At 40.2% G+C, this 17,339-nt stretch overlaps 1 protein-coding gene across 1 annotated transcript in view; it reads left to right on the forward strand.

Annotated features, from left to right (window-relative positions):
- Positions 1-2,788: 2,788 nt before the first annotated feature.
- xxylt1 (xyloside xylosyltransferase 1) overlaps positions 2,789-17,339 on the forward strand; it is a 44,321-nt gene continuing 29,770 nt past the window's right edge. The window contains exons 1-2 of the mRNA XM_076278814.1: positions 2,789-3,754; positions 12,965-13,112. Of these exons, the coding sequence (XP_076134929.1) occupies positions 3,236-3,754; positions 12,965-13,112 (667 nt within the window). The 5' untranslated portion in view covers positions 2,789-3,235. The remainder of the gene's footprint in view (positions 3,755-12,964; positions 13,113-17,339) is intronic.

Here is a 17,339-nt window from a genome sequence, read left to right on the forward strand (position 1 = left end):
TAAAGAAAAACTCCTACACCATGGATACAATTGGTCAAGTTCATAAAGTTGACCTGAAAGGAAAAATCGAAAGCCAAAAACAGCTGAAAAGGCCAACAAGTCGTCAAGAACTACAGAAATATCTGGAACTGGCCAGCAAAGCCATAGATGCTTTTCAGACAGCACAGGATTTGGCAAAAAATGACAATGATTTCAGAGACATTGATGAAGAGATCGAAGACCATAACAAGAAACGAAAATTCTACAATACATCTGGATATATGGGAGAACTAGAAATAGCCATGATCGTATTTGACATAATTTCCAAACTCCCTTTGTTCAAAGATGATGACCCCATGAATAATATATACTTACAAAGTTTTTTAGAGGGAAAAATGCGCATAGCAAACATCAGCTTTGATCACACTACGGCCAATGACGAATTAGCAAGAATTCTTCATGATCATGAGCATTTCATAGCTTGTTTGAAACCACAGGTGAAAAATGTGTTTTCCTTTTTTGAGAAGTACTTTACATACACCAAAGGACGTACATTTGATCAAAACAACGAAATCATGAACAGGCAACGGATATCTGAGTACTTCAAAAAGTACATTTCACTGTTTTGTGCCACATTTGAAGAGAGATCAAAAGAACAAAAGGGCAGACCTCTTCTCAGCTTGAATGCAAAAATTGAAGACTGCAGAAGGTTTCTGGAAGCCCAAAAAGCCGAAAGCTTTCCTGGACTGCTGCAATACCTGGAGAACAAAACGAGTATGATTGAGCAAGTAGTTGAAAAATATTCCTTTCTCTGCGAGAAGTCAGAAAAAACAGACAAAGTCAGAGACAAAATGAATCACCTTCTGGCCACTCTCATTCTCACACTGACCCTGCCCAAGTCAAAATATGCAAAAAGCCAACAGGAATTGACTATACACATGAATGAAATTTTGCAGGATGTGGGTACACAATATCCTTACCCAGAGCCTTATTACCTTGCACTGTTATTGCTTTGGCCAGACACCAGAAAGGAGACAAACACCAACGTTGGTAGTTATGCAAGGTCTCTCATGAGCTCTTCTCGCAAGCAGTTGTCCTTTTTGTTCAAAAGGAGGAACACTATCCCTCACTTTTTTTTGGGAAAATCAAAAGGCCTAGAGAGACTAGTGCCCAAAGTTGCTCTTGACCAATGCTTTGACGACGTCAGAGAGCGCAATGCTCTTTGGCAGAGGGGTGATATTTTTAGAACAAAAGAAATCCAAGACCGGCTTCTCAGAGTTGATGGAATAATACAGCAAGGCATGGTTTACACACAATATGGCACACTGCAAATCCCAGTGCGGCCCACCTACCTGGGAGGAATGAGTGCATACAGTACAGAAAAAGTAACATTCTATGTTGGCTTTGCTATTGATGGACCTCTTGCATACGATATTCAGTACACAGATGATGTTTAGTCAAACAGATAGCTTCTCATTTAGGCTCCTCAAATACAAACTCTAGCCTACAGCTTGGAATAAACTGATCAGAATGGCGCTGCCTTGACTTCTTAAAATCCTAAAAACCCTATATTATTAAAACAAATACATCCAAAAAAGGGAAAAAATGGCACTGGAGGACACCTTGCTTCACTCTATTGTTTTTTCTACCTACATAACATGTAAGTTCATAATGTCAAGTGAAGTGGGCATTAAAGATTTTTTAAAAATTCCAGTTGTAATAATAAGAATTGCAATGTAAATAATTTTATGGATATGGACATGTTAATCTATTCTAATAATATATAGTCTATTGACCAAATGTGTGAATTTCTAACTGCAAATGTGATCTTGCTCTCATGGAGGATTATAGAAATGTCATAAAAATATGACTAGAATGTGAATTTTTTTCATTGTACCAACATCTTTACGTTATGTTAAATTTGGCTGTATAGGTTGTATATATTGATTGTAGATGTGAAAATGTCTCTGTGATCATGAAAATACAAATGTAAGGCTGTAATCTTGTCTTCAACAATATTCTTGAAACACAAAATATTTATAATAAACGATAATAAATGATCATTCCCAGCAGTCTGTGAATTAGCCACATGAGAAAACCACACATGATAATATTAAATTGGCCTAATGTGGGACACCTAGGCCTAAGCTCCAGTGGGTATGGCTCTTCCCCAAACTAATGAATGTCAGTGAAACTATTGGAAAGCCAAAGTTGGATGGTCCTGTGATCAAAATTGGATGTGGATTTAATGTGTTTCCCTCACATTGTAGCCTAATATAACCTACTACAGAAGTATGAAAAGCAAAAAAATATCCCACATTAGGGCAATCCACTTATCCTATAATTTATTAGGCCTATGTGATATGATTGCCACAGTGCACATGTAGGCCTATCCAAATGCTAATTTCAGATATGACTTTTATTTTGACACAATTAAAGAAATTGTTAACGCTTATATATTTATATAACCTATATAAATATCTAACATATTATATCTCTGCGTATGCTATTATATTGATGATAGTTTTATAATGTATAATATAAGCCTAATTCTCTTCACTCCAGCGGACGAATTCAGAGTTTTTTTTTTGAGTCCATGTTGACCCGGAAGAACTTTTCCCAGCTTCAAACCAAACACTTCAAAGTAGTCTGATTTTAGGCTCTTCTCCCTTCGGTGTACGTTAGCTGAAGTTTGCTGTAGGCTAATGAAGCGAAAAGAAACCTAGTAACATTGGCGCATAACCAAAGATACATTGTATATCTCCGCTAATGTCACCATAATGTAGTCAGCCATTTTAGGCTACTGCAGGACAGTTGTAGCCTACAGGATATCTCAAAATTTGACCGCATGTCATTCAAAACATAGCCAGCATGGGGACGTTAGGTCAGTGATCATCGTTTGTTAATCTTCACAAATGTTGATGGCACGCTAGAAATGTTTACGATGACGCTGACATTTTACTCACTCAGATCGTAGCCCAACAGGAAGGGAACGATCAGAGGTTTAACCAACATGTTTGCGAGAAGTCTTAGCTGACATAAGATTCAAAACACAAGTTGTTTTGGATTGTAAACGCAGAATGGTCACATTAGTGTGACAGATTTTTCTCATCTTGAGCAATTCGTCTTTTCATTGTCGACACGACAGTAAAAGGAGTTTAGCTACCCTCCTTAAAAGTTACGAACGTTCTGGTTCCGAGAAGTGTCATAGCGAGATAGCTGGGTGGCTACCTACAGATCCTCGACTGTTAGGGCAATGGGTGCCCTGCGTTTATTTACCGGCATAATGGGCAGGATCAGTACTTTCAGATCCTACCAAATCGTCCTCCTCCTTGCAGCTGCCTTGGCAGTTGTTGCATTCTATTATTTCGGTTCAGAGAGACAAAATTTCTCCAGCACGACCAAGCGCATCAAACAGACCCAGGCAAGCCACAACGCCAATCGCAACGATGCTGACCTGTCGCTGGACACCAGTTTGTTGCACGCCGAGGAAAAAGCGGGGTCTGCTGGGGAAGGCGAGGAAAGTAGGGCGAGGAGGACGTACAGCCAGCCCGAGGAGATGCAGCGTTACCATGCGCTGATGATGTTCACCAAGGTGGACAAGAACAGGGGCCTTCAGGCCAAATTCCAGGTGGCGATGCGTTCAATGGCCAAACACGGGCGCTTTCTGGAAGAGGAGGTACTCGTGCTTCACTTTGTGAGTGATGAGGCGAGCCAGGAGCTGGGCAAACAGTTGCTCCCTGAGCTGCTTCTGGATGCCTCCTTCAAGTATGAGGTGAGTAGATCATTATTGCCAAGTGGGGGACAACATGGTACAGTCTGATCCAAATAGGTTTATTCACACAAACACATACTGGTGCAATTTCAGTTTACTTTGTCACTGACTCACTGTTGTCCTTTTCCTTTGCTCAATGTTGTCTTTTGTCTTTCTGTGGCCAGGGCACTTGAAATAAAGGTAAAATAAAAATGAAATAAAATAAAATAAAACTTTTCATTATGTTTTAGATGGCAGTGCTGTTTAGAAAGTCACTGTACAGTCTTCATTAAACTCAGTGTCTATCAGGATTAATCTTTGACTTTAGAAGGTCCTGACAACATTCAAGACTAGGGAAATATTCCATATTTCCATATATCCACTGAAACCATGATCCCTGTAGGCTACATGGACAGACCACACAGTCTGTTTCACCTTTCATCCCACTTGATCTATATACCTCTACACTGTAGGTTCACATTGGTCCACTTTCTGTAGATTCACATGGCTGTATGCTGATGTTGTCTGTCTATAAAATGGTAAACTAAGCATTTCAGTGCTCTAGATAATCTGTGACAAATATGGAAAGATGTGCACACTTTCGTACTCTACAGTATAACATAAAGTTGGGGTCATTCCGTGTCAAATCACCCAGTGGCTGGCAGGTGACCCTCTCCCAAAAAATCTGAAAAAAATCACAGGTGTTTGAAGACCAAACCTATGCATAAATCTTAAATAGTATATCTGTATCACTAATGGTTCCAAAACTACAGCCCTTTCAAGTTTCAAGTCATTTTAAGCATCGTGGTGAACAATCCTTTTTGTTCAACTTCCAACATTATTGGCTCTTTTGGTATTTCACACACATTAGTGAAACTATGTGAATAGAAGTACATTTTCCTGTTGAATTAAAAAATCCAATCAAATCAGGTGTATCTTGTGTAATTCCCCCTCTGCAAAGCTCTGGAAATGGCTATAAATTCATAATGTAAAAAACATCACCACCTTTGAGGGCTTCTCATTCAAAAAGTATGTATGTGATACAAATTCATCAGATTTTTTTCCCACTCATGTATGGATTATAAGGTCATGTCCATGCATTAACTTTGGTTGTTAACATTATCACATTGTCAGAGCATTTTTATTAAATTGGGCTTGATTTTCAAAAAGCCCGTTTTCATCTTCTCATTTCACCACGTGGACAGTTAACAGGATTTTTTTTAATTTGACCATATATCATTCTGTATGTGAGGATCATCTGCCCAAAATTTGGGCTTGTTGCTGAGTTTCTTCATTGAGATAAGATTTTTTACAAATATTGTCTATAAATCCACTGAATTTGTACTTTATCTGCAGTACCACTTTGCACCACACGTGGTGCTCTTTTAATACAATGGAAGTCAATGGAAGAGTAAGAGAGTCACTTGTTTGCTGCATATATCCAATCTAAACACACAGTTTATGGTTCATAGTTGAACTTCTCCAAATAATTATTGCAACATTAACAACATACTACTCATACATAAATCTTATCTTGAGAAAATAAACTGATCAAGTAAATTATACACACATAAGACTGACTGGTCATCATACATGCAGCAAGAGGATTTAGCATAATTACCATCTTTGTAATGAGTTTTCTACACCAGCTTCAACCTATCAGTGCCTATGTGAGCACTTTAATAATTACTAGCCAGCTGGTTAGGCAAAGTCTATATCCATCGTCATATGCATGGGATGCAGTCCTCTGTGATACACAGACAAAGAGCATCAAGATGGAGATCAGTGCTTTGTCTCCATGTGATCTAGGAAAGAAGTTGGAGAATGAATGTAATAAAGGAACATATTCAAGTAAAAAAGGGGTTTCTAAAATTCAGTGCATTGTCAGATGCAGAAAAATCAATACTAAAGAGTTATCATCTTTTTACGAATGCCTCTTGGATCGATCCACGAGTCCTCAAACTTTGTTATGAATACTTGTGATGGAAACACACATGGTCATCTTCATCAAGTGAAATACCTTGATGAACTGAATTTTAGAAAACCATTGTTTCTTGAATATGTTCCTTTATGACATTCATTTTCCAACTCCCAGATCACATGGAGACAAAGCACTGATCTCCATCTTAATGCTCTTTGTCTGTGTATCACAGAGGACTGCATCCCATGCATATGACGATGGATATAGACTTTGCCTAACCAGCTGGCTAGTAATTATTAAAGTGCTCACATAGGCACTGATAGGTTGAAGCTGGTGTAGAAAACCCGTTACAAAGATGGTAATTATGCTAAATCCTCTTGCTGCATGTATGATGACCAGTCAGTCTTATGAGTGTATAATTTACTTGATCAGTTTATTTTCTCTAAATAAAATGTATGTACGAGTAGTATGTTGTTCATGTTGCAATAATTATTTGGAGCAATTTAACTATGAACCATAAACTGTGTGTTTAGATTGGATATGTGCAGCAAACAAGTGACTCTCTTCCTCTTCCATTGACTTCCATTGTATTAAAAGAGCACCACGTGTGGTGCAAAGTGGTACTGCAGATAAAGTACAAATTCAGTGGATTTATAGACAATATTTGTAAAAAATCTTATCTCAATGAAGAAACTCAGCAACAAGCCCACATTTTGGGCAGATGATCCTCACATTCAGAATGATATATGGGAAAATTAAAAAAAATCATGTTAACTGTCCACGTGGTGAAATGAGAAGATGAAAACAGGCTTTTTGAAAATCAAGCCCAATTTTAAAGAAATGCTCTGAAAATATGATAATGATAACAACCAAAGTTAATGCATGGACAGGACCTTATAATACATACATGAGTAGGAAAAAAATCTGATGAATTATGTGTCACATACTTATTGAATGAGAAGCCCTCAAAGATGATGATGTCTTTTCACATTATGAATTTATAGCCATTTTCAGAGCTTTGCAGAGGGGAAAGTACACAAGATACGTCTGATCCGATTGGACTTTTTAATTCAACAGGAAAATTTACTTCTATTCACATAGTTTCACTAATGTGTGTGAAATACCAAAAGAGCCAATAAGGTTGGAAGTTGAACAAAAAGGATTGTTCACCACAATGCTTAAAATGACTTGAAGTTTCAAAGGGCTGTAGTTTTGCAACGATTAGTTATACAGATATACTATTTTAGATCTATGCATGTATTTGGTCTACAAACACCTGTGATTTTTTTCAGATTTTTTCGGAGAGGGTCACCTGCCAAATTGTGCTGAAATTGGGTGATTTCACACGGAATGACCCGTTGTCTATTTATTAGACTATTATTTTCTTTTGCTCTAATTTCATTTCACTCTGCCATAAATTGATACGATAGCAATATGGTTTTGTTATTGGCAGAGGTCAAGAAAGTTGTATCAGTCTTGGATATGGGAAGGGTAGGCCTAGTCCTAATCAACACACGGGGGCAGTATTGGCCTTTGCAAAATCTTTCTGTCTGCTCCTCTTGCTCATACCCTCATAAGCACAGGGTTTGTTTCACCATGGCCGCTCAGCTATGCAAAGAATTCCATGATGCTGTAGAGTAGTTGTCAATTAAGATGCCATGAATGGTAGAATTAGAACACATTGGCTTTCAGTTTGGACAGGTATCTCAGGAATGTGTCCACAACCCAGAATGTTCTTCTATTCTTCTGCAGTGATCTCAGTGCTCTTTGATATGCCTAACCATTTGCCTATGGACAGAAATAACCTAGAGCACAATTCTGGAATGTTTTCTCAACATAACTTTTAAGATTCTCGTGCCACATCGGACAACCCACTGTGATGAAACATTTAAAAACAACAACTGCCCCTGCCCCTGTCCATGGCTGCCATCTTTGCTTGAGCTCGGCCTGATCCCTAGCTCAGGCCTGGATCTATGGGGCAGTTTGTGTGGATTAGCAAAGGTGGCAAGGAGCCAGAGAGGCAGATTACCGACCCATATAATCCAGCCCTTTCATACCCGTGCACCCCCCCCCCCCCCCCCCCCCCCAGATCAGCAGACACACTCTATAGGAAGAGTGTGGAGCTGACAGTGACATCCTGTTTGATGTAATCCACTCCAAGCGTGCCACCATGTGTTGCCAATGCATTTTGATTAATCCCACTTTTATTTCATAGTCCACAGTCCTGGGGTTGTTTTAAGATGGATACACTAACAGGATGATTGTTTACCAGTAGACATTGGATAAAACAACATATGAGTTGTAATGTAGTGGTAGGGACAAGAGGTCAGGATGGAAATTGGTGACCTAAACATTTTTTAAACTCTGTGATACCAGCAGTCAGATCCCATGCATTTATTAGGGAGAGATACATATCCACAGTGAGCATAATTTGCAAGCATGTGGGCGGTAACTTGCTCTTATGTGCTCTGTTATAGGTTATGCATTTTAGCTTTTTGATTTCGTTTCCACTGCTCTTGGAGACTATATTTACCATTGTTTGCAGTAGGATGACATTTTCATTTCACGTATACCCCACGCATTGTTGATGAGTTCAAACTTCAGGCTTCAGATTTGGCATCTTTTCTGATTTAACTCAACAGGATATTTTAGTCCAAAGTTACAGGCTGCATTTTATTTCAATTCTAAAAAAACAAAAACAAATATCACATCTTGAATGGAGCATTCCCAAAGTAATCCTGTTCTGTACAGGTTGGACATTTGTGTATAATTCCTATTTTAGTTCACTGAACCTAGACCTAGAACTACTCCTTATGTCTTGAACTTTAATGAATTACAGTCTTTGACATTATTTTTGCAGTGGTTGAGTTTGCATGCAGTAAAACATGGAGTACCAGGATTAAAACCCACCCTTGCCTGGAACCTATCTGGGTTACAGGTGGTGGGTTAAAAGCTTAGAACTGGTTTGGCTTGATATTACTCTCTTGGGTTGATTGTTCATCCCAGCAGCTGTTTTGCTTTGTACCTACAACATGTTACATTTATATAGCGCTTTTCTCAACACTCAAAGTGCTTCACAGTGAAGGGGGAACCTCACTACCCACCACCAATGTGTAGCACCCACCTGTGTGATGCATGGCAGCCATTATGAGCCAGAACGCTCACCACGCACCAGCTTGAGGTGGAGAGTAAGGGAATGAATGAGCCAATTACACTGGGGGATGATTAGAGGGCCAGATTGAATGAGCCAGGTTGGGAATTTAGCTAGGACACTAGGGAAGCCCTTAATCTTTACGAAAAGTGTCATGGGATCTTTATTGACCAGGACCTCCATTTAATGTCTCATCCGAAGGACGGTATCTCCTGCAGTACAGTGTCCCCATCAATGCACTGGGGCATTATTGTGATCGATTTTTTTGGCCAGAGGGAAGAGTGCTATCTAATGGCCACCCACCAACACCAACCTAGTTTTTTTCAAGGAGTTCTCCCATCCAAGTACTAACCAAGCCCACACCTGCTTCAGTAATTCAGCCAAAAGACAGGGTATCCGTTGGTCTGGCTGCTGGCCAAAGCCTAGTATGGCAGGCTAATAGGCCTTTTGGAATTGTAGAGGTGGGCCACCTCTATGTTGTAAACACCCAGCCACCCACCCCTAACCCCCCCCCCCCCCCCCCCAACTGCTCCTCTCCCCCTCATCTTTTCCATGTCAGTAGGAGCCAAGGTGCCCAGCTGCTCAGGAAAAAGGAAGCCTTGCTTAACTTTGGCTTCCTCTTCATGCACTACCTCAGATTGGTTGTGGCAGCCTAACTTCAGATGACACATGGTCTCTAGTGAGAGTGATGGAAGGGATTTATGCAGATGAAGGCAGAGGGTTTTACTGTGCATTCAAACAGTGTGTTTGAAGGTATATTTTATATTCACAGTATATTTGTGTCTCTACAAGGAATTTGAGAAGCTGTATCTTGGATTCTTTTTCCTTTTTATGGACACAAAGTTCTCAGGTTCTTTTCAGTCATAAGTCAACAACAATGGTTGCATAGCACAGTTTTCTTATGAAATGACTCATACTGTATGTTAAACATATATTCGTTATTCCATGGTAACTATATATGAAGCTGTTAAGTACAGATTCAAACTGGTCTTTATTGTGGCTCTCAGGAGGGATTCAGGCAGTCGTTGCATAGCCTATTTTTATGATGTTATTAGTGACACACTGTGCATAAGTCAATCATTCCACAAGGAGTAGAAGTTCTTGCTTTCTGAGAGTTCACCATATTAAATAATGAATCTGCTATAAAACGTTCATTTATGACCCCCCCCCCCCCCCCCCCTCACTTTTACCCTTCTTGGTACTCTTTGGAGAATTGGATGCAGACACCTAACTGCTCACAGTGTTCCTAGGCTGTACCCAGAAAGGAAGCTGGCTTTTATTTGAATAATCTCCTCTATCTCTAGTATTTATTATTTCCCATTACTCTGTGTAAACGGAGCTTCGCATATCACATATTTAGTAGAAGCTTAACCCTCCCATTCACCCTGCGTTCCATTAGTGAAGTTGGTAGATCCGACAGTTGCCATTCGATAGAAGCTTTTACTGATGTTCCCCTGGCTGGCAGTCAGAGACCTGTTCTTACTGGGGTTTCTCTGGGCCTAAACTGACTGCATCCTGAGGCTGCTCACCACCACTTTGTCACTGAGTGTCACTTCAGATTAACTCGCATTCATGGCTTCGCAGGGCACTCCAAATCAAGGTGGAGGGCATAACTAAAGAGGGAAACTCGGACATCCATCCCTCTCCTTGAGAGACACGAAGCAGCTGTCGCTATAGCTACTGATGGATGTCTTGCACACACACAGGGCTGTTTTCAAGGTTCATGTGGTCGTTTTTTTATTCTAAGCCCCCCCTCCCCTTTTTTCATTCAAAGCCACATTATTTTTTCCTCTAAATATACAGCAGTGTCATCTCTACAGTGCCATCAGTTATTTATTTATTTATTGTTATAACCATTATTTTTTGTTGCCAACCAAATGTCCAACGGCAATGTTATGGCAGTGCCACAAAGGTGGCCTAAGGTATCTACGTAGTGTTTGTCACTGTCCACTCTCACCTACATGTTCAGTAGCTGTTCTTGCAGGTGGATGACAAACATTGGTTTCTTTGTTAAATTTGAAGTCAACATGTACTTAAACTCATTTTTGTTGGCCAATAAATTAATTATTTATGATTGCTGTTTAGATCTTGCACCATGTGGATCACGAAAAAACAAACTTGGATGATTTTTTTTTCTTTGTCAGGTCCTTGTGCCATTGGAGATTTCTATATCTGTATGGCAGACATTACATTATTTGCATAAATTGAATGGTTGTATGGTGCTAACAGTTTCTCTTTTTGGACCTACTGAAATAAATAAGCATAGATTAGCCTTTTTTCCCCTGATCTGTTGGGAATAGAGGTTCTGTGTGATGGAGGTGCCACTGTTGAGCATGACCATGTTTGTATTAAATAATTTAAGTAATGTTTTTAAAGCCCATATGCACGGATATCCCCATACTGGCCTAATCCCAATTTTGAATTTTGCACAGCAGCGTTTTTCGAAGCTTTTTTGTGGGGGAAGGGGCTGGTAATCTGAGACACACTTGAACATATTTGTTTCCTCTGGAATAAAATATTTAATGGAAATCTGTGGTTACTCTATCTCCAATCCTCTTTCTCTAATCTGGTGAGGGATCTACATTATCTGATGGGTACTCCTGCTTCATGGGCAAATCCCTGTGCTGGAGCTTGGGATTAGGGTTTAAGGGCCCATAGAAGGCACATGGAGTGATTGAGAGTGTCTCTACAGTAAATGAAAGCAGAGTGTAATATAATTGGTGTTTTCAACTGTTATTCACAACCTCTTTGTTCCAGAGAATAGTTTGTCATTAACATCACACTCTCTTCAGATGCTCTGTAACATTGTGATGATTTCAGTGAGTTTTGTTAAATCGCTGTTGCCTGGGAGGGGGGGGGGGATTAATATTAATATTAGAAATATTAAAGATTAATTCAATTGGGATGTGTATGTTGTATTTATGAACTCTGTTGTTTGGAGCTTGTTGTGTGGTCGAGTATACTATCTGTACCATTCTGCCACAGATGGTTTATGATAGTGAGTCATCACAAAATGGTGGAATGTCACTTGCAAAGGGGAGCATACTGGTATTTAGGTAGTGTCAGAAATGTCAAGATATCATCAGCAGACGGCAATTATGTCAGTACGATACATTCACTTTTTTTTTTCAGTCCATGCATTCAATCCCTAACCCTTTGTAATCAAATTGAAAGGGCAATGAAAATTCACACCTCTACCTGTTTCAAATAGTAGAGCAGTTTAGTGGGTCATCTACTGTACTTTAACGAAAATTTTTCTAATTGTAACTGAAAGCTTTATGTGGCAGTTCTCACTTCTCAAACGCATAGCCTATATATGATGATATAGTGTAGAAATGGATCTGTAATTGCAAACCTTCCTATGTCAAATTGTACCTGTTTTATGTAAATGTTATTTTATTATTGTTATTATTAAAATGTTCTGTATTTTTAATTTTCCCTTCCTCCTTTATAATGTTATGAAGGTTATCTTATTATTTGCTTTATTTTGTTTTATTTTTTATACTATATCTCTTGGTATTCCATTGTTACTGTGTAATCTCGGCTTCACTGAAAATGTGAACTACCCTCAATGAACCTCCGAGAATAAATAAAGATTGAATGAATGAATGAATGAATGAATAAATAAATCTACTACTATATAGTGTATGTAGTGTATGAATCTACTAGTCTATACATGTCCTGTCAAGGTAATTTGAGTGTATGGATGTGTCCTTGTGAATATTTCTTATTTCCCAAGAAATCAGATTTCTCAGAAAGCAGATGAGTTTCACATGGAGCACATTACATGTACATGATGATGTCTTGTGTCTTTTTAACCCACTTAACCTTGATACTAGCTCAACAGAAATGATCCTATTATTTATATTCTGTCATTGATAGAGAAGGATTGTAGTGAATCTGTAAATAGGTCAACTTTGTGTTAAGATGGTCCTCATAGTCACACATTAACAATGAAAACAAAACACTCAGTGGGTTGGTTTGAAAAGCTAGCATATATTTTCTGTGTGTTTTCTTAAAGTGATTTTGTTATAATTGTGATGGTCCCTGTCTATAGCTTCTCTTTTGTTGATGTGCCCTAAATAAAGTTAAAGCTTTGGTGAACTCTTTATCAGTCGACAGCTATAGCATCACTGATTTGTCTCCATGGATATTGCAGGTGGCTTTCCACAATGTGGCTGCCCTAACGGAGAGGCTCTTCCCCATTGTGGAGGCCATGCAGAAGCACTTCAGTGCTGGCTCTGGGGCCTACTACAGCGACTCCATCTTCTTCCTGTCAGTCGCCATGCATCGCATCATGCCAGCTGGTGAGGGGGCGATTCTGTTTTCTTCTGAATAACCTAAGGCACTCTTTTATACACTTTTATACAGCATTTGCATAGTCAAAAACCAGCACATTGAGCATTGTAAATGAAAAAGTGTGTGTGTGCTTGTATTTAAACTGAAGTGGAAGTTTCTTGAAAAAGTTTTTCAAATCTTACATCTGTGTTCATCTTTATGATTTTCTTACCTGTCTATCTCTCTCTGTATCTATGAATATTGTCATCTGTCTATTTATGACTGATCAGTCTTAATTTGTTCATTAAATAACCACATAGTTTGTACATCAGGGGACAGCACACAGTGCAAAAACCCAAGATAACTAGCTATAGCTCATCTCATTTGTGGGCCCTTTGGGAGTAATCCTGTTAAATTGGACAAGGTCCCTCAATTGCATTAGGATTGTCCTAGTAGAATGCTAGATTTGTGCTGCTTAAACAATGCCACAACATTGAGCCTTTTTACACCAAAGTACTCAGTGGATCTGTGCTTTAACTGACCGAAAATGTGTGTGTGTGTGTGTGTGTCACAGTATGCGCAGTATGGGTACAGCAGTGTGTGTGTGTGATAGCTGGGAGAGCACTGCCAGGGCTGGCTTGAGGCAGTGAGCAGTGTTTGCCCTGTTGTTGCCTCTGCTGCTGCTGTGTCGTCCTGCGCGCTCCACCTTGCCCTCCCCATGACCGCTCCTCCAGCTGCACCAGGCCACTGTCTGCGAGCCCCTTTCACACCCAGCCAGACAGTGCTGTCAGAGCAGGGGTGGTGCAAGAGTCGAGTTGGTTCAAGTTGATCAAGCTTCTCTGCAGCTCCCCCTGTCCCGATGCTGAAGCCTGTAGAACCCACAGGCAAGGTTTGAGGTTGTAGAACAAAAAAAAAAGTGTGAAAGCGATATGATTGTTGGATGAAAGCCTATGACTTTCTTTGATTTTTCTTCCTTCCCTGGTGACTTGCATTCACCCTTAAGGTCAAATATGATCACAGTGTGAATTACACCATAGTTGCACCACAATAATGTGCCGTTTGGTTCGATCTTTTCCACTTCTGCTTATCAACAGTGACATGTGTAATGTTTTCCATTTTGCTTTTTTTGTGCTAATGTATGATCAGTATAGCGTAGGAGTTTGAGTTTGAGTTATGAGTCGAATTGGAAACAAATAGGTGTGGGAGGAGTGAGAATAGGTGGAGTTCTTGTAGGTCATAGACGAACTGTGGAGTGGAAAGACTAAGACAGATTTGGTACAGAGATAATTTCATCCTGGCATATCTACCTGAATTTCTCTTGGCTGTTGGGTGTTTTTGTTAATGTTTGTTGTGGTTTTGATATCCTCTTGTGAACTGGCTACCATTTTGTAGACTTGTATTTCCTTCAGGATGTTTTTAGAAAAACTGTGTGCCGTTACAAGGCATTGTGTGCCATTTGTGCTCTGTTTCCTGTCAACACATTTCTGCCAATTCAAAGAAAAAAGACCAGCTGACAGACCAGCCCAGGAGGTGCAGAGAAGTCAGGGAAAGTTTATTTCCGACTAGACAAAACACTCTGACCAGGGAAAGCATCTTCTGTCATGTGGAGACTGTAATTAAAGTCAAGAAACATTCTCCAATACCCTTTTATGTCTGCCCCAAATGTCTATGTTATGTTTGCCTTCAGCTTCAACACCAAATAAACAACAAACTTCAGGTTGTTTGAACTAATTCTATAATTTTACAGAAATCATCCCAACCAATAGTATGAACTGGAATCACAGCCCCCCTCCCCCCAACCTCCCCTCCTTGCTAGGTGATAGATGTCTGTGGTTGACTTCCCAGTTTGTTTTCAGTTGTTACAAAAGCCAAAACTGACATGATTCTGAAAGTTTGCAGTGGTCTGCGTTTTACTTGGTTGGAGATCTGGGCCAGAGCAACTCCATTCAGTTTAATACAACTAACAAGTGGTGAGTCTTTTGTAAAGGGAGCACTCAGAGCCATGGGAGTCCCAGGGCCTTTGAAGGAGGTGTGTGTGTGTGTGTGTGTGTGTGTGTGTGTGTGTGTGTGTGTGTGTGTGTGTGTGTGTGTGTGTGTGTGTGTGTGTGTGTGTGTGTGTGTGTAAGCGCTTTCAGATATAACCTCCGGAGTATATGAGGAGGTTTGTCAAACGGAGGTCCTACCCTTCGGATGATTCAGATATGATGCTAAACTGCGGACCTAATACTGACCTTACACGGACGTATGTGTGAACGACATACACGCACATTACAGAATCTCCGTGTGGTTGTCGAGTGAGGGGTGGGGGCTTGTAGAGTTCACAAGATGCTGAGACATGACGCAGATTATATGCGGCCGCTGCCTGTCACAGCTGCTTCTTGTTTACAAAATATAGCCTATCATTATGTAGGCTAAAGAAGAAGAAATCTATTGTGCAAAGGCTAATACTTGAAGTAGGCTAGTCACGTAAGTGGGCACTTGAAATTGACCTAGCCTACAGTATTTGTATGTGTGCTTCAAATAAACACATTTATCTGTTTTCAACGTTATGTACCAGAATTAGCTAGGCTATAGAACCCCAAATCTGGTTTGCGTTGGAGAGAGAGAGCATGCACAAACTTTATGGTAGGCTACCAGCCAATTCAGTAGGCTAACTCAAGACTTCAAGATCATACAACGTTTTTAAGCAACAAACAAAATACTAACATTAATAACAGTGAAGTTGTTCGTTTTTTCATGGTTTATTTTTTCCAAAAGCATCCTCTCCCCATGTGTAGCATTTACGTAAGGAGCTTGGAACAAAGTTGGGGTTTCTTCGTTTTCATTTTCTCTAGGCATATATGCTCAGCAAATATCAGCGAGCTCAGCAGGTCATGAAGGCTATCAATGAACAGAAAACCGTGTTGGCTAACAATTTATTAAATACTCCTGTTATTGTCGTCAACGACGTCGCTATAGGCTACTGCCTTTTCAGCGCCTTCTGCTTATGATGATTCAGTCTTCTGAATTCGTTTCTCCTTGCCATGCAGTTGTAGCCTAACGTGTCTCTAACGTTCCTTTCAGGTGTTCTATCAAAATGTTGTATGCCCTCATGGACAGTAGCTCCGTGATGTCTGCATCTTTCCAGGTTGGAGATTTTCTGGACAGCACTATGCCACTCCATCATAACACTGGCATTTAAGTCAGATCTAACCACATGGACGCATGAAAGAAACGTCACCAACACGACCTCTCACTAGGTGTGATTTTAACCGAATGTTCTACTCCTCGTTCAGACACAGCACATTTACATAATGTCCGGAGGAAATACTAGGTCGGGGGTAGTATAAACACCGGGTGAATTCGGACTTCCATATGACCGGTTATGTCGTTCAGATATACGGCCCCACCGTTTAACATCGGCAGAACCTCCGGTCTTACACGTATGTCTGAAAGCGCTTTGTGTGTGTGTGTGTGTGTGTGTGTGTGTGTGTGTGTGTGTGTGTGTGTGTGTGTGTGTGTGTGTGTGTGTGTGTGTGTGTGTGTGTGTGTGTGTGTGTGTGTGTGTGTGTGTGTGTGTGTGTGTGTGTGTGTGTGTGTGTGTGTGTGTGTGTGTGTGTGTGTGTGTGTGTGTGTGTGTGTGAGAGAGAAAAAGGCAGAGAAAAGGACAGCAATGCTCTCAGACATCTAATAGCTTACTGTCAACACAAAGTGCTTGGGACCATTACAACCAAGAAATAGGTTTACACCCCCCATACTGGAAATATGTTTTACATATTTATAGGCCACCCATCATTTGGCAATGGGTAATGTATTCATCAACCCACAACACACACTTAAACTCTGTCATCTCAGTCTGATCGATATCTACTCTGTCGAACCCAAACTACCACATAAGGTGTGAAACAAGGTCAGAAGGTTTACTGACTGCACGTCTCGGCTTGGCGCTTTGTGAGTGATGTGAGGAGCTGATGTGTGCCTTCCAGAACAGGTGGCCAAAGCTCGGAACATTCCGGAAGCTAACGGGCAAGGCTTCATGGCAGCCCCGTTTCTGCCAGGAACTTTTTTAGTTCAAGGTTGAAAAGAAAATGGCCATTGTGTTTATTCGAGGTAGAGGAGAATCTCACTTTGTCTTTCTGGAATTTTCTCTCGACGGGAGATTGGAATCCTCTATTATTCATTTGTGTAAAAATTGTACGTAGGTGGGACACCCTGCCCATTTATATGCAAATCCTGGACTATCACAAATATTTGACTTCATTTTCTCTTTTTCATTG

The sequence above is a fragment of the Alosa pseudoharengus genome, unplaced genomic scaffold (assembly GCF_046254945.1).
Source record: "Alosa pseudoharengus isolate Yale_2024_CS ecotype anadromous, Long Island Sound unplaced genomic scaffold, YU_APseudo_1.1 YU_APseudo_1.1_scf_11, whole genome shotgun sequence".
Taxonomy (NCBI): Eukaryota; Metazoa; Chordata; class Actinopteri; order Clupeiformes; family Clupeidae; genus Alosa; species Alosa pseudoharengus.